Source organism: Podarcis tiliguerta (genome assembly GCF_965153285.1).
Source record: "Podarcis tiliguerta genome assembly, chromosome: 5".
NCBI classification, from domain to species: domain Eukaryota; kingdom Metazoa; phylum Chordata; class Lepidosauria; order Squamata; family Lacertidae; genus Podarcis; species Podarcis tiliguerta.
In genome coordinates, this window is record NC_139538.1 from 1,378,596 (window position 1) to 1,396,256 (window position 17,661).

At 49.7% G+C, this 17,661-nt stretch overlaps 1 protein-coding gene across 2 annotated transcripts in view; it reads right to left on the reverse strand.

The window, feature by feature from the left end:
- CCDC50 (coiled-coil domain containing 50) overlaps positions 1-16,694 on the reverse strand; it is a 48,624-nt gene extending 31,930 nt beyond the window's left edge. Inside the window, exon 1 of one of the 2 annotated variants that reach the window (XM_083442234.1) lies at positions 16,200-16,694. In XM_083442234.1, coding sequence (XP_083298360.1) covers positions 16,200-16,248 — 49 coding nt within the window. In that variant the 5' untranslated portion in view covers positions 16,249-16,694. The remainder of the gene's footprint in view (positions 1-16,199) is intronic. The other variant, XM_083442235.1, reaches the window with a different exon arrangement.
- Between the last annotated feature and the right edge of the window lie 967 nt (positions 16,695-17,661).

Here is a 17,661-nt window from a genome sequence, read left to right on the forward strand (position 1 = left end):
GGGAGAGGCGCGGCGCACCTTTCCCGCTGTCCCCCGACTTGGTTAGAAGGCTGGCGGGGGGAGAAGCCTGCTCCTCCCCATCGCCAGCCCCGCAAACTCGGGGGACAGCAGGAGGTGCAGCGCACCTTTCCCGCTGTCCCCCGACTTGGTTAAAATGCTGGCGGGGGGGAGAAGCCTGCTCCTCCCCATCGCCAGCCCCGCAAACCCGGGGGACAGCAGGAGGTGCAGCGCACCTTTCCCGCTGTCCCCCGACTTGGTTAAAATGCTGGCGGGGGGGGAGAAGCCTCCTTCTCCCCGCCTCCAGCCCCACAAGCTCGGGGGACAGCTTCCCGCCCCAGCCCCGCACCTGGGGGGGAAATAAATTTTTTTTCTTTATTTCCCCCCCAAAAAACTAGGTGCGTCCTATGGGCCGGTGCGCCTTATGGGGCGAAAAATACGGTACTTCTTATAAGCTGTTTCCTTTATGAATAATTATTAAGATTTTTCTAATTATAACTTAAATATCTACAAAGTCTCCTGCAGACATTAATCAAAACAAGTCCAGGTATGTATTTTAGGGCTCTGTTTTGTGAAGTATTCTCTGCATTTTCCCCATGCTTTTCGAATCTCTAATTGCCTCTCTTAATCTAGCCAGTTCAATATACTCTAACAGTTTGTCTTGCCATTCCCTCTTTGTTGGCACAGTTCCTTTTTTCCAGTTTTTAGCAGTTAGGATCCCGGCCACTCCTGTGGCATAGAGGAATATCTTCTGATCTTCTCTTGCTATGCCTGTGTCCATTATCCCTTGTAGAAAAGCTTCTGTATTTTTCATACAAGTGATACTTAAACATTTTTTTAAGCTCGTCATATACTATGTTCCAGAAGCTTCTGATTTCTTCACAGGTCTGTCTCCTCCTCCTCTTTTCAAGCCACCCAAGTTGGTGGCCATCCCTGCCTCCTGTGGCAGGGAGTTCCATAGGTTAACTGCACTGCGTGAAGAAGTCCCTTTTTGAAAATATGTCCTAACATTCAGCTTCACTTGATGCCTATAAGTTATGATGTCAGGAGAGCACAAGGAAATCTTTTCTCTATCTACTTCTATCATGATGCCTTTCAGTTGTCTGGGTCTTAAGTTTTATTTCATTTTTATATTTTTTATAAATAATTTTAATTGTATTTTCCACTTTTATCATAATCATATTTTGTTACATAATTTTATAACTTAATACATTACTCTGTAAGAGCATCAACCTCCTTCCTTCCCTTTTATCTTATTGTAATATTTCACCTTGTTATAGGTAAATCAGTTCCTTCTATTTGCATTACAAAACATTTCAGTTCAAACCTACAAACGTTTTCAGATGTTTACAATTTTCTTTCATATAAAGTATAAATTTGTTCCAGTCCTTTTGAAACAGTTCGTCACGCTGATTCCGGATCTTCCCCGTCAACTTGGTCATCCATCTCTACGTACTCCACCATCTTGACCTGCCAATCGTCTGGGTCTTAAAACTTAAAACAGCGATATGGAAACCATCTTTCTATACTGCAGATTCAGCAAAACTTGCTCTTTACTCCTTCGTCCAGTATTCAAGCCACCTTTGCAACTTGGAAATCTAGGGTATCAGATGTGTGTTGATTTCATTTCCAGATGAGGCCGTCTAGAAAGTCAAGTCAGCCAAATCTGTTTCCCAGCCACTTCCCAGAGCCGGCATATTTGGGAACTGGGCTTGGCTAGCTTCAAAGACTGTGGAGGGGAGAGGGCTGCAGGTGGCTCCTTGTCCCCTCTGGCGTGACGGAAGAAGAACAGTCGGAAGGGACCCCGAGGGTCATCCAGCCCAACCCCCCGAAACACAGCCTTGAATGCGAGAAAACCTCCCAGCCATTGACAAAAACGTAAAGCAAAATATTTAAATACTCATCATGACAAAAAGAGGGGTGTAAAAACACTCCAAAGATAAAAGGGGTGAAAGGCAAGGAGCCTCGCCACATCTGGATGGACTTGTTAAAAATGTTATTGGCCGGCCCAGAAAAGGATAAACCTTGTGGGAGATGAAATGCAGGGAATAGAGGGACCGGGGGGGGGGCGCTTTCTGGGAACAAGAGTCATGGATTTGTGGCTTCACTGGGTGAAGGGAATGTGCGGCTCAAGGCTCGACTCCGGTCTGGATATTCACCAAAAGGGGAAAAAATGTTCCCGCAGGAAATGCCTGTTAATTTTAAGCTCCAGTTCTTCAAAACAGAGAAGCGTTTAGAAACAGGCACCGACATTCCAGCAACGGACCACCGGACACCGTGGAGGAGCCCGTGAAACATCCTTATCCCAAATCACGCACTCCAACTTGGTGCCTTCCAGGTGTTCCTGGCCATCCCAGCTGTGGTCCAAAACAGGTTGCGGAAAGCTGCCATAACCTAAGGCCATAAGCAGAGCCTGCTGGATCAAGCCCATGGCCCTTCCAGTCCAGCATCCTGTTCTCCCAGTGGCCAAAGAGATGACTCAGTGGGAAATCCTCAAGCAGCATTTGAACCCAAGACCCCTCTCCCCTCCAGCTGTGGAGGAAGGGCAGAGCCACCCTGGCTAGCAGCCATTGAGTGTCTATGGGCTACTTTTAAACTGAGGCTGCATTTTAAATTGCATTTTAAGCTGTATTTTAAATTGTCCCCCCCCCTATATTTTTACTGTAATTTTACTGGTGTTAGCCACCCTGAGCCTGGCTCTGGCCGGGGAGGGAGGGGTATAAAAAAATCATCATCATCATCATCATCATCATCATCATCATTATTATCTTCCACGAAACCCAACTAGCTGTGGCCAGGGATAGAAACTCAGGTATTCAAGCCAAATGGCTCCTTAAACCCAGGTTGCAGATGCCAAAACGCAACATCTAGTTGCCATTTTGGGGCAAGACTTGTTTTTCAAAGGATGGTCTGACTGCGATCGATTCCCAGGTAAACATTTCAGATGACAACCTTGAGCCGGGTTAAGAGCTTTGAGAACTTAAAAGAAGAAATATTGAGAAACTCAGTCAGGGACAGCCTGCCTAGAGACTGGCCTTTTCTGACCGCTTTTTCTTGTTCCTGTTGAAAAATCAATAGCATTTATTTAAAGGCGTGGCTTCGGGAACATCCTTGAGTTGTTTAGGGGCCCCTTTTTGGGCTTCGGGAGAGAGCCAGCCGCTAAATCCTCAGCTGGCTGAGAACAATCAGGAGCAAAGAGAATGGGATGGAAAAAAAGAAGTTCAGGGTGGGCTCTGTTTGCAGAAAAGTCCCAGGTTCAGTACTGCTCTGCCAAAGAATGGCAGGGTTCAAAGGGGTTCCCCAGGGGCCATCTAGTCCAACCCTCCGCCATGCAGGAAGCTGAGCTCCCATGTGCCGCAATATTTGTACAAGAAACCACGCCATATAGATACAGTGCCGAATTTACGTATAAGCTAAACAAGCTGTAGCTTAGGGCCCCACTCTCTTGGGGGGCCCCAAAAAAATTTAAAGGGAAAAAAACACCTGGATGTACATTTCCAAAATATAAGATAAAAAACTAATAAAATAAAACCTACATCCAGCAACAGTGTTTTGTGTTGTGTAGGCTCCTATGATATAAGTCATGGGCCCACCTGCTAGCCTGCTCCCTAAAATATCATTAGTTTGCTCATTTCTATATATAGAGTGCCTACATTCTGCATGGACTGGTATATACTTCTTAATTGTATTTCAGTTCAACAGTTACTTTAATAAAATACATATTTTAATATGTGCAAATAGCTTTAGATACCTTTAGGTACTTTATAGTTCCATAAGTGACCATATAGCATATAAAGGTACTGGGGTTGTGGTGCTCGTCTCGCTTTACTGGCCGAGGGAGCCGGCGTACAGCTTCCGGGTCATGTGGCCAGCAGGACTAAGCCGCTTCTGGCGAACCAGAGCAGCGCACAGAAACACCGTTTACCTTCCCGCCGGAGTGGTACCTATTTATCTACTTGCACTTTGACATGCTTTCAAACTGCTAGGTTGGCAGGAGCTGGGACCGAGCAACGGGAGCTCACCCCGTCGCGGGGATTCGAACCGCCGACCTTCTGATCAGCAAGTCATAGGCTCTGTGGTTTAACCCACAGCGCCACCCGCGCCCCTACATATATATAGCATACAGTGGTACCTCGGGTTACATACTCTTCAGGTTACATACCCTTCAGATTACAGACTCTGCTAACCCAGAAATAGCGCTTCAGGATAAGAACTTTGCTTCTGGATGAGAACAGAAATTGTGCTCCAGCAGCAGGAGGCCCCATTAGGTAAAGTGGTGCTTCAGGTTAAGAACAGTTTCAGGTTAAGAACGGACCTCCGGAACGAATTAAGTACTTAACCCAAGGTACCACTGTATATGCAACACAAAAAACAGGGACAATTTGTTGTTGACAAAGGACAGCTGGACATACAAAGGGCCCCATTACCACCAGGAGCTTAGGGCCTCATCAAACCTCAATCCAGCCCTGTATAGATACTTTCAGCGCACAAGATCCCTTTCCAAGAAGGGCGGTTTGCCAAAGCCTCAAATACCAGCCGTCCAGATAATGGAGATTAAAGGTCTTCCAAGGTTTTGCAATCCTTTGCGGGTGGGGAAGCGCGAAGCAAAGAGGGAACGGGAATGCAAGCTTGCAAGCGGTTGGGGGGTGGGCCACTGGCTTTCCCTGCCCCCCCCTCCCCAGCGATCCCACCCCCACCCCATGCCATCTTCCAGAGCCTGGACAAAGGAGGTCTTCGTCCCCTGGCACACGTCACGGACCTCCCAGCCAAAGGACGGCAAAGAAGAACGAGCAAACACAACGATAACCCAACCGAAGGCAAAAGCAGCCCCATTAGGAATGACTCAAGTGACCTTTACCCAAAGGCAGGGAAGGAGGGCTGGCGTCGCGCCACGGAGAATCGGCCAGGATTGGCCGTGGCTGGCGCGTGGAGGTTGCCCTGGCGACGGTGCCCCGCTCTCCACGCTCCGATTCAATGGCTCTTGGCGTGTCAACAGATGCAGCCCCCTCCGTCCCCAAGAAGGCCAGACCCACAGCCCAGGTTACGCTGCCTTTTACCCTTGCAGATTTGCAGAGCTTTCATGCACTGTCTCGGCTTGTAGGAACTCGGCTGTTTTTTGTGCCCTTTGGAACTCCCTGCCCCTTGATACCTGCATCCACGGTACTCTCCTGGCGCCTGCTAAAAACCAGGTGCTTAGAAAGTTGGTGTGGATTTAGCATTTATGTTTCAAACCGCTGCTAAAAATCTCTCTTGATATATTTTTCTTCCTTTTATCTTTCTGTAAACTGCTTCCCGCCCCCCCCGCCACAATCAACTAGTGCATAAATTTTGTGAAATACATAATTTCGATCCATGAAAACACCTGAGCCAGTCACTTCCCCCCAGCCCCATAAAAATGGCACAAGGCAGTTGTTAATCTGGAAAAGAGTTTTCCGTAAGTTCAAAAAATCAGCCCCCTTGCTCCTATAAAAAGCACAATTCAAAATAGCGGTTTGCACAACCCACTAAGGAAAGTAATAAAAGGTAAGGGGAACCCTGACCATTGGGACCAGTCATGACCGACTCTGGGGTTGCGGCGCTCATCTTGCTTTACTGGCCGAGGGAGGCGGCGTACAGCTTCCGGGTCATGTGGCCAGCATGACTAAGCCGCTTCTGGAGAACCAGAGCCGCGCACGGAAACGCCATTTACCTTCCCGCCGGAGCGGTACCTATTTATCTACTTGCACTTTGACGTGCTTTTGACCTGCTAGGTGGGCAGGAGCAGGGACCGAGCAACGGGCGCTCACCCTGTCGCGGGGATTCGAACCGCCGACCTTTTGATTGGCAAGCCCAAGAGGCTGTGGTTTAATCCACAGTGCCACCCGCGTCCCTAAGGAAAGTAATAACGCAATATAATTCAGAACAGTAACAATTCACGGCACATTTACTCAAAGTCCAATTCAAGCTATTTAGTTTAATTCAACAAAACCGACAAACTTGATCCAGTGGTAACAGTTTTTCTAGGTCTGCTAAGTCATTTGTGCCTCCAGCGGCCCCTTGCTGCCCCCTGCCTCTTAGCCCCCTCCCAGGTAACCCCACTGCCCTCCCCACTGCCCAAGCTGCAAAATGCAAGGGCAGACGCTGCCAAGCTGGTGCCCTATAGATACTTCAGACTACAATCCCCATCAGCGCTGAATGGGAAGCCCCTGGAGGGCACCACGTTGATCCTGAGTCAGCTGACCATCACTAAATTGCAAAAATCAGCGGCTTTGTGGGAGCCTCTCCCAGAATCACCACTTTTCAAAGCAGCCCTAGCCAGCTTCTTTGCGCTTGGTGAGCTGTTGGCCTGTCTTGAGTTTTACTGCAGGTGTTTTTGAGCAGGAAGCGGGTTCGAGAGGAAGCAAAGAAGGGCCAGCTGGCCAGGCAGCCCAGGCACCCATTCGCACAGCTGCTGCAAAATGCAGAAGCACCACCTGCATGCAAACCTCTGTCTAGGGAAAGTGCCCTTTCCCTCTCGCAATTGCAAAGGCAGTTTCGCCAATACGGCCTTCTGCTGCTGGGAGTGGCTGGGTAAATAACTAAGGGAGATCTGGGAAGGTGTTCTGGAGGGAGGAGAAAGGGAGTTTCTAGAGCTCCACACTGTGTTTGTTTGTGTGTGTGTGTGTGTGTGTGTGTGTGTGTGTGAGAGAGAGAGAGAGAGAGAGAGAGAGAGAGAGAGAGATCTACTCTCTTTCTGAGCTGAATGCTGAAATACAGGGAATTCTGAATTGCTCCTGCATTTTCCCCCATTGGGGACATTCAACCTTAAAATAAGAACATATTAAGGGGCCTTCTGGATCTGGAATACGTAGAGTTTGCAAAGCTGACAGGAAAGACCTGGAATCAGCATTTCAAAAGAACTGGAGCAAATTCACATTATAAATGAAAGAACATTGTAAACATCGGAAAACGTTTGCAGCTTTGAGTTGAAACGTTTTGTCGTGAGAATAGAAGGAACTGATTTACATTTAATAAGGGGAAATATAAAAATAAGAGAGAAGGTAAAAAAAGTGGTTATAGAAATGTGAAGAATAAAGAAAATACGTACGGAAGTCAGAAAGAGGGGCGGGGGGAGGTTGAAGCTCGGATGGAGCGATGTTTGAGTTTATTGATTTATGTATGGAAATTGTGGCTATGATAAAACTGAAAATGAAATAAGAATAATTATAAAAAAGAGCTTTTGCTGGATCAGGCCAGTGGCCCCTCTGGTCCAGCATCCTGCTCTTGCAGCAATCAAGCAGATGCCGGGGGCAAAACTGCAAGCAGGATTCGAACACAAGACTCCTTCGCTTCCAGCAGCTGGACTTCGGAAGCATTGCAGCCTCTTGACTGTGGAGGCAGAGCAAGAGCCACAGCAGCCATCGAAACCCCACTGCTCCGTGGATCTGCCTAAGCCTCCTTCAAAACCCTCTAGCTTGGAGCCCATGGCTGCCTCCTGCAGCAGGGAGTTCCACAGTTTAAGGATGGCTGCGTAAAGAAGGACTTTCTTTTGCTTGTCCTGAATATGCCAATATTCAGGATCAATTGAATGTCCACAAGTGCCAGTGTCAGGTCAGAGCGAGGAAAAACTTTTCTCTGTCTGTCCACTTATTGCATGCCACACATTATTTTATAAGAGGGGTCAGCAAACTTTTTCAGCAGGGGGCCGGTCCACTGTCCCTCAGACCTTGTGGGGGGCCAGATTATATTTTAGAAAAATAATGAACGAATTGCTGTGCCCCACAAATAACCCAGAGATGCATTTTAAATAAAAGGGCACATTTTACTCATCTAAAAACACCAGGCAGGCCACACAAATAACCCAGAGATGCATTTAAAATAAAAAGGACACATTCGACTCAAGTAAAAACACACTGATTCCCGGACCATCCGCGGGCCGGATTGAGAAGGCAACTGGGCTGGATCCGGCCCCCAGGCCTTAGGTTGCCTACCCATGTTTTATAAGCTTCTATCATGGGCTGCCTCTCGCTGGCCGTTTTCTCCAAACCACCAAAAAGATTTCTCCGTGAGCAATGGGTGCGACCATCAAATGCCAACCTACGATTTGCACACAGATACAGTAGACACTCGGGTTGTGAATGTGATCCGTGCAGGATGCACATTCGCAACCTGCAGTGTTCGCAACCCGCGTTTGCGCACGTGCAGGTTGCGATTCAGTGCTTCTGCGCATGCACAAAGCGTGATTTAGCGCTTCTGCGCATGCGCGGCCGCCGAAACCTGGAAGTAACCCGTTCCGGTACTTCTGCAACCCGAAAAAAACGCAACCTGAAGCGGCTGTAACCCGAGGTATGACTGTGCCTAACCCTATCCCTTCTCCTGTTTTAAAAAAGATCTCTGCTAAGATACTTCCCTTTACACACATCGGCTTTCACATATGGGCACCTCAAATGCCATTTCTGTGCAGGTGAAAATCCAAGCCACCCCCCCCCCCAGCAGTGGGGAAATCCAGCCTGCCTCCGTCTCCCCCCTCCCCACCTCCAAAAGCAACCCGACCCTGACCCCACCCCTTGGCGCTTTTCCCACAGCTCAGCAACAGGGAGAAGACATCTCTCTCGCAGCATGAAAGGGAGTGCGCGGTTCTTTGTAGGCTTGTGATGCGCAGGAGGTGAAGATCAAGGAGCAGCCTGAGCTCTGTGTGCTCTCGGTGGGAGTCCCAGGGGTCCCTCTGCGCAAGCCCCCTCCCCGCTTTCAGGGCAGACAACAGCAGGGCTTTGAAAGAGAAGCCCCCGAAGATAATAGGCAAGGGCCCTCCCCTCCCGAAAAGAAAATCCGGAGGCTTCAAGTCTGGCTGGGGAAAGGAAAATGGCAAACAAAAGGCCTAATCCTCTCTTGGTCCGCAAGCAAAATGAAGGTTGCAGTTCTGTTCCCGGGGAGCAAGGAAAGCATGCTGGATCAGGCCAATGGCCCACCTAGTCCAGCACTCTGCACTTGCAGGATTCGAACAGAAGAGCCCTCTCCTTCCCTGCAACTGGTTCTGAGAAGCATTGCTGCCTCTAACTTAATAATAATAATAATAATAATAATAAGTTATTATTTGTACCCCGCCCATCTGGCTGGGTTTCCCCAGCCACTCTAGGCAGCTCCCAACAAAGATTAAAAGCACAATAAAACATCAAACATTAAAGACTTCCCTAAACAGGGCTGCCTTCAGATGTCTTCTAAATGTCATGTAGTTTTTTATTTCCTTGACATCTGAAGGGAGGGTGTTCTACAGGGCGGGTGCCACCACTGAGAAGGCCCTCTGCCTGGTTCCCTGTAACTTGGCTTCTCGCAGTGAGGGAACCGCCAGAAGGCCCTCGGAGCTGGACCTCAGTATCCGGGCAGAACGATGGGGGTGGAGACGCTCCTTCAGCTCTACTGGACCGAGGCCGTTTAGGGCTTTAAAGGTCAACACCAACACTTTGAATTGTGCTCGGAAACGTCCTGGGAGCCAATGTAGGTTTATCAAGACCGGTGTTATGTGGTCTTGGCGGCCACTCCCAGTCACCAAAGAACGGGCTAAATCGCACTTTGCGCATGCGCAGAAGCGCTGAATCACAACCCGCGCCACACGGATCACGTTCACAACCCGAGTGTCCACTGTATTACAAACAGGTGAACATAATAATACAGTCATACCTCGGGATAAATATGCCTCAGGATAAGTATTTTCGGGTTGCGCTCCACGGCGACCCGGAAGTAACGGAGGATGTTACTTCCAGGTTTCGCCACTCATGCATGAGCAGATGGTCAAAATGACATCACGCGCGTGCGCGAAAGCGGTGACCCACGCAGACGCGTCTTACGTTCTATTCAGGATGCGGACGGGGCTCCGGAACGGATCCCGTTCGCATCCCGAGGTACCACTGTACGGAAACCTGCCGAGGGCTCAAGGCATTGAAAGGCCACCTTCCCATTCATCCACAACAACCCAGCAATGCAGGCCAGCAGGGTTGTCGCCATATTGTGGCCGTGGAGGGAGGGGTGGAGACCTGAGACTGACCTGCCCTTACGGCCACCAGATGTGCTCAGGGGGACGTGGTATTTCAACCAGGAACGTCTTAAGTCGCTGCTCACTGTTTTGGACCCTGCTCCGGGACGGTGACACCAGCTGCATTGGAACCTAGCCAACGGTCTCCCTCTGGAGGCTGTGAATTCTCCCTCCTTGGAGGCTTTGGGTGGCCCCCTGTCATGGCTGCTTGGGCTGAGATTCCTGCATTGCAGCGGGTTGGTCTAGATGACTCTGGGGGTCCCTTCCAAGTAACATTACAATTCTATGAAGTCCGTGATTGGCTCCATTATCATCAGATAATGGAGGCATATAAATTGGATAGAAAAATTGGCTTCCAGGTGGAAAAATCAAAATTGGAAACAGAATTGCTAGAACCCAAAACTAAGATATTGTCAAGAATGTATAATCTGCTGCTGAAATGGAATACACAGGATGAGGAAGTGAAATCAGTAATGATTAAATGGGCACAAGATGTGGGTCACAACATAATGCTAGCCGACTGGGAACGGTTATGGACCACTGGGCTAAAGTTTACGGCATGTAATGCCCTAAGAGAAAATATTATGAAAATGATATACAGATGGTACATAACACCAGTCAAACTAGCAAAAATTTACCATATGCCCGATAACAAATGTTGGAAATGTAAAGAAACTGAAGGTACCTTTTTTCACCTCTGGTGGACATGCCCAAGGATTAAGACCTTTTGGGAGATGATCTATAATGAACTGAAGAAAGTATTTAAATACACATTCCCGAAGAAACCGGAGGCCTTTCTCCTGGGCATGGTCAATCAAGAGGTACGTATGAAAGACAGGATATTTTTTATGTACGCCACAACAGCAGCAAGAATACTTATTGCAAAGTATTGGAAGACACAAGAATTACCCACGCTGGAGGAATGGCAGATGAAAGTCATGGACTATATGGAATCCGCAGAAATGACTGGCAGAATCAGAGACCAGGGAAAAGAGACGGTGGAGGAAGATTGGAAGAAGTTTAAAGACTATTTACAGAAACACTACAAGATTAATGAATGTTAAAATAACATCAGATTGAATGTATAAGGTTATTGGAGTAAAATTTTAAGGATCAGAAGACCCAACATCTTAAGTTCTAAGCATTGAATAAGCTATATTAAGACATTCAAATCAGAAAGGAGGTTAATTATGACAGAGGGAAGGGATTTGTTGTTTAATTGTATGAATTGGAATACAGGGAAGGGAGACTCGGGGAAGTCAGAGAAACAAGTTAATGCAAGATCAATATGAAGATAAGATTGTTTTTATTTCTGTTGTTTGTAGTATGTTATGTTTGTGTAATTCTGTATGTTTTTGGTGTATTGTTCGTTGCTTTTGTTTTGCTTTGTCGTCTTTTATGCAAAATCAAATAAAATATTTATAAAAAAAAAAAAATACAATTCTATGAAAGCCATTATTTTTATGTATTTGGCCGAAGCCGTTACAAAGGAAGGCTCATGAAAGCAAAACACATTGCGAGGCCAATTATTATCATTACTATTATTATTAAAACTAGGCATGTTGTTAACTGAAAATGAGCTCCCCTGAGGAATTTAACTTCCCATCCCCACCAACTTCCATCCTTCAAATTGTCACTCAAAAGTAGGATGTGTTGCTAGTGTGTGCAAAGAGTCCAGATCCATGGAAACATCAAGTGCCTCCACCCAGACAGGTGGGCATCTTCACCTGGTTGCAAGTGGCCCATAGGCAAGTGCAAAATGCGCCTGGCAAATTTCGTTGATCTGTGGAACTCCCTCCCACAGGAGGCAGTGATAGCCACTAACTTGGGAGGCTTTCAAAGAGGATGGCTCTGCCTCCAGGGTTGCAGGCAGCAATGCTTCTGAATGCCAGGTGCTGGAGAGTTGTGTTCGAATCCTACTTGCGGATTTCCCTTAGGGGCATCTGGTCGGCCACTGCAAGAGCTGGACCAGATGTTTGGGCCACTGGCCCGATCCGGCAGGGACCTGCAATGTTCTCAATTGAAAAACGCGCCACGTGACAGTGAGTCGCATCAAGCATTGAGCCGCAGCAGTGTCTGCCGGACGGAAAACTCAGACCTACCCCTTTGTGTGGCAGGAAACGAACATTTCACATTTGAAAACTCTCCGCAACGTCTGCCACAAATTCGGCCCTTGTCACCCACAAAAGGGTCGAGTCCATTTCTCCTGTCCCAACACGATTTATGCCAGACACTCTGCCCCAGCCTTGAATTCCAAAGCAATTAACCGGAACTCATCAATGCACATTCGTTTCTATAGTGATCACCAAGAAAGCAGTTCATTTCACCAATTCGCACAAACTAAAATAATAGTGCCACGTGCAAGAGAGAGAGTAAATGTCCCTCTCGGATCATGATTTGAGCCTGATTTGGTAAAGGCTGCAATCCTTCCCACGTTTACCTGGGAGTAAAGCCAAGGCAACTCAGCAGAGCTCATTTCTGAGCCATGTTAGAAACTCAAATACATAAGCTAGGTACCAAATGGAGCCTTAAATCTAAGTCACAGTCGCCACAACGGAACGTCTGTTTGCTAGAGGGTTGGACTAGATGACCCTGGGGGGTCTTTTTCCAACGCTAAAATTCTGCGATTCCACGATCTCATTGCCTAACTGTAGCTTGCTCTTGCAACGATTGACTTGTCCCGGCGTGCAAGAAGGTGAGACACACAGTGGAAATGGAAATGGTATCAACTATGATCGAAGGCAGAGGTTTTTTAAACTGTGGTCGCCAACCTGGTGCCCAGGTATGTCGCCATAGTCGCAGTTGGACCCATGCCAGTAGCAAAACGCGCCTGGCGCCAGGCTAATTTCTAACACTAAGCTCCGGCACAGCAGAGCGACCAACCTAGGTATATGCTTCCTTGCAACAGGAGTGGGCAACTTGGGGGGCTGTGGGCACCTCTGGGTTTTGGAGCACCGGCTGTGGACGCCACCCCCTGGATCCTTTCCCAATCCCTCCACGGGATCAGCTCCTCCACCCAGAGAAAGAGGCGCAGAGAGAACACAAACTCTTCACTTTCCCAAGGGATCCAGGCAGAACCTGCGCCTTGGAAAGCACATGGGCCTGAAAAGGGGGCCGTTTTTACTATTATTATTAATAGTAATAATAATTTATCATTTGTACCCTGCCCATCTGGCTGGCTTTCCCCAGCCACTCTGGGTGGCTTCCAACAAAGATTAAAAATACATAAAAATGTCACACATTAAAAGCTTCCCTAAACAGGGCTGCCTTCAGATGTCTTCTAAATGTCAGGTAGTTGTTTTTCTCTTTGGCATCTGGTGGGAGGGCGTTCCACAGGGTGGGCGTCACCACCAAGAAGGCCCTCTGCCAGGTTCCCTGTAGCTTTGCTTCTTGCAGCACGAGAACCACCAGAAGACCCTTGGAGATGGACCCAGCTGTCTGGGCAGAACGATGGGGGTGGAGACGTTCCTTCAGGTATACCGGGCAGAAGCCATTTAGGGCTTTAAAGGTCAGCACCAACACTTTGAACTGTGCTCAGAAACGTACTGGGAGCCAATGCAGATCTCTCAGGACCGGTGTTACGGGGTCTCGGCAGCCACCCCCAGTCACCAGTCTAGCTGCCGCATTCTGAATTAGTTGTAGTTTCTGGCTCACCTTCAAAGGTAGCCCCACAAAGAGTGCATGGCAGTAGTCCAAGCAAGAGATAACCAGAGCATGCACCACTCTGGTACAACAGTTTGCAGGCAGGGAGGGTCTTATCCTGCGTACCAGATGGACCTGGTAGACAGCTGGCCTGGACACAGAATTGACCTGCGCCTCCATGGACAGCTGTGAGCCCAAACATCGTCTGTAGGCGATGGAAGGCCTTTCTCCCTTGTTTAAGATCCAGTTAGGGAACCGCCAGAAGGCCCTCGGAGCTGGACCTCAGTGTCCAGGCTGAACGATGGGGGTGGAGACGCTCCTTCGGGTCTACTGGGCAGTGCAACCACAAGTACCGTATTAGCGACCCCTGCTTCCAGGTACAGGGCGGTATATGAATTCAATAAATGATAATAATAAAGAATAACACACATCCCATCCCAGAGTATTTGGAAGAGTAGAAAAGCCTTTCTTTGCTCCCAGACCGGAAGCAGGACAGAGGGTGGCTCACCCTGGGCCAGGAGATATTATTATTATTATTATTATTATTATTATTATTAAATACCCAGCCACTCTGGGCAGCTTCCCAAAAATATTAAAATACTGTAATACATCAAACATTAAAAGCTTCCCTAAACAGGGCTGCCTTCAGATGTCTGGAGATAGGCAACATTTCCTGTTTTGCAGGGGGTGGGATGGATGACCCCTGGGGATCCCTGCCAGCTATTTTATGATTCCGTGATAGAAAAAAGCCACACACCTTAAAAACAACAACACACCCTGCATTTAAACCCTATTTCCCAACCCAAAGCAAAGAGGCAGCTTGCAATAAAAAGAGGATAACACTGAAAATACAAATGATAAAATATAAAAGCACCCCTCCCACAAGTTTATTTTTTAAAAAATTCAAGTACTTAAAGAGCCAGAGTGTGGTGTAGTGGTTAGAGCATTGGACCAGGACCAGGGTTCAAATCCCCACTTGGCCGTGAAGCTCAGGCCAGTCACTGTCTCTCAGCCTGACCTACCTCACAATTAAATGAGGAGGGAGAGGATTATTATTATTATTATTATTATTATTATTATTATTATTATTATCAGCCTGAACTCCTTGAAGGAAAGAAACTGGGATATAAATGCAATAAACAATGGGGGGGGGGGAAGAGTCTGAGGCCAAGCCTAGTTTTAAAAGACGCATCCTCTGCAGGGGGTGGACTAGAGGACCTTTTAGATCCCTTCTAATTTTACAATTCTTTTCTCCCCCGCCCCTTTTTGTCTGGAATGGAGGGGAAGGTCTCATCCCTTCTGCCCCGATGCGCAAAGGAAGTGGACCTTAAGGGCAGAAACAAACGCAGAAAAATCCCTGCACCGAGAAAGGTAGCGGCTTGGGGCGGCAGGGGGTCAGCGGGGGCCTTCTGCCCTTTGCCCTAGACACACCCTGGACTGCAGTTACAGCAGCTGCTTGGCATGCAGAAGGAGGTACCGGGTTCAACGCCCCAAGGGCACCAAGACAGCCAGGGGAAAACAGCTTCCTACATGGGTCAACCCTTTGCCCAGATTCATGAGGACTAGAATCTGGTTTTATTTGGGGGGCCAGGGCACCCCAGTCTCTGGGGTGGGGGAAGCTCCGGAGAGAGCAGCTGCAGGCAACACAGGACTGGAGGGGTCCAAATCGGTGACAGCTTCCCGGGTCTCCAACTGCCCGGGAGATCCGTGGCACGTCTGAAAGGGGCTCCCCGTGTTACCCATCGCAAGGGGGCGCGGTGCCAAGCAGACCCGGATCCGGCCCTCCAGGCCTTCTGCTCAACGAGTGCCACGGGGGGGGGGCATCCGGCATAGAGACCCACCGGCGGTAGAAACCCCCCCAGCCCCTCCTCCGCAGAAGGGAGAAAGGATTAGACCCCCCCCCCCCAAGACTCCGAAAAGGGGGCGCAGCGGAGACCACCCAAAGGCACCTTCGCGACGCAGGGGACCGCGGGGGGGGAGGGATTCTCGGACGCCCCCCCTACACAAAAGGAAACGCCCCCCCCCAGAGTCTCGCAAGGGGGTCTCCCTCCCCATCGCCCCCCCCCCACAGTGTTTTGCCAAGGGGTCTCCCTCCCTCCCTCCCCATCTTCGAGGGTCGCAAAAGGCTCTCCCTTCTCCCCAACGTCGCCCCCTCCCGCCCAGTCTTGCAAAGGGGTCTCCTTCCGTTCCTCGACGCCCCCCCCCGTGTCTTGCAAGTCTCCCTCTCACGCCCCCCCCCCCCCGTCTCGCAAAAGGGTCTCCCCAACGACCCCTCCCCAAGTCTTGCAAGGGGGTCTCCTTCCTTCCCTCGAACCCCCCCCCCCATTCCCGGGGTCTGGCAACGGGGTCTCCCTCCCTCCCCATCTTCGAGGGTCGCAAAGGGTCTCCTTCCTCCCCAACGCTGCCCCCCCCAGTCTTGCAAAGGGATCTCCTTCCTTCCGTCGGACACCCCCCCCCCCACTTCCCGGTGTCTGGCAAAGGGGTCTCCTCTCTCTTCCCCCCCCCCGCCCCAGTCTCGCAAAGGGGTCTCCCTCCCCCCCCACTGCCCCCCCGCCCCTTCTTCCCCGCCTACCTTCCTTGACTCCCGGCAGCTTGGACTGGTCGATGCTGATCTCAGCCATGTTGGCTTCGGGCGGCGGCGACGGATCCTTTTCCCGGCGCCCCCCCCCCCAGCTGCTCTTGGCCGCCGCCCCCGCCGGGGAAGGGGCCGAGCCCCCCGCCGCCGCCTCGCTGCGCAAGCCGGAGGGCCCGATCCCCCGGCTGCAAGACGCCGGAGCCTTTCTTTCCTTACCCGGGGTGGGGAGGTGTCCTGCGCGCCCCCGCTCGCGCCCTGCCCGCCCTCGGGAAGGGGCGGCTTACTCCCGAGCAAGCCCGGGGGAAGCCCGGCGGCGGGGATCGTGGCCTCCTCCTCCTCTCTCCACCCAGGAGCTTCGGAGGGAACGAGCAGCCCGCGCGTAAAAGCGCAAAAGCGCAACCTCCGCGGGCCTTTGGGTCTCCTCGGCTCCGCTGCAAAGCTTGCAAAAAAAGAAAGAAAATAGCAGCGCTTGAACCCGAAAGTGGGCAGCGCCACTTTCCCTTTCTCCGCCTCCTCCTGCTCAGCCGTCCCCCGCGGAATGCTGGGAAGTGTAGTTTCCAGAGCTTCCATTATTGTGGGGGGGTTTTTTGGCACAAAAGCCGCCCGTGCGCTTTCTCAGCCGCTCCAGTGCGCGCCGCAAGATTTGCAACCTGATCCCTGAACGAGGGACTTTTCCTTCCATCTCCAATCAAAAGGGGCCCACTTGTTTCACAATAATCACCTGAGATCCTTTTATGGGGGGGGGGGTTGCTATCCAATAAATCATTAAAAATAACTAACTGAGGTTCTGCCCCCCCCCCCCAATATTATGCCCATGCCCAGCATCCTGTTCCCACAATGGCCAGCTAGATGCCCCAGTGGCAGGGGCGCCAAATATAGGGGGCTCTGGGTGCCTGAGCACCCATAAAAATTTTATTGTGGGGGCTCAGCCCCCCCCCCACTGCAGGGTCAGGGTGTGTGTGTGACCAAAATGTATTTTATTTTAAAAATCATTGTAAACAGTTAAAATCATTAGTGGGCTTGGAATAACGCTTGGGAGTTAATGGTGAATTTTGGATATAACGGAGATGTAAAAGATTTTTATAAAAGATGTAAGAGAAAATGATTAACAATAGGACCCAGAAAGTGAAGGAGGAAAGTCCAGGAGATTCTTCTTTGGAATCTTGTTTTTATGATGTATGTTGAGTATGCGATTGTAAAAATTTAATTTGAAAGAGCAAATAAATTTATCAAAGAGAGAGAGAGAGAGAGGAATGCAGGAGGGGTCATGTGATTTCCAGCAACTGGGATTCAAAAGCATCGCTGCCTCTGACTGTCCTCTTTTAATTAAGGCCCTCCAAGTTGGCGGTCCTCACTGCCTCCTGTGGCAGGGAGTTCCGCAGTTGCACAGTCGTGGGAATGCCCTCCTTCCCAGAGGTCCCCCCCCCCATACAACTTCAAAATCCCACCTGGGAAGAGA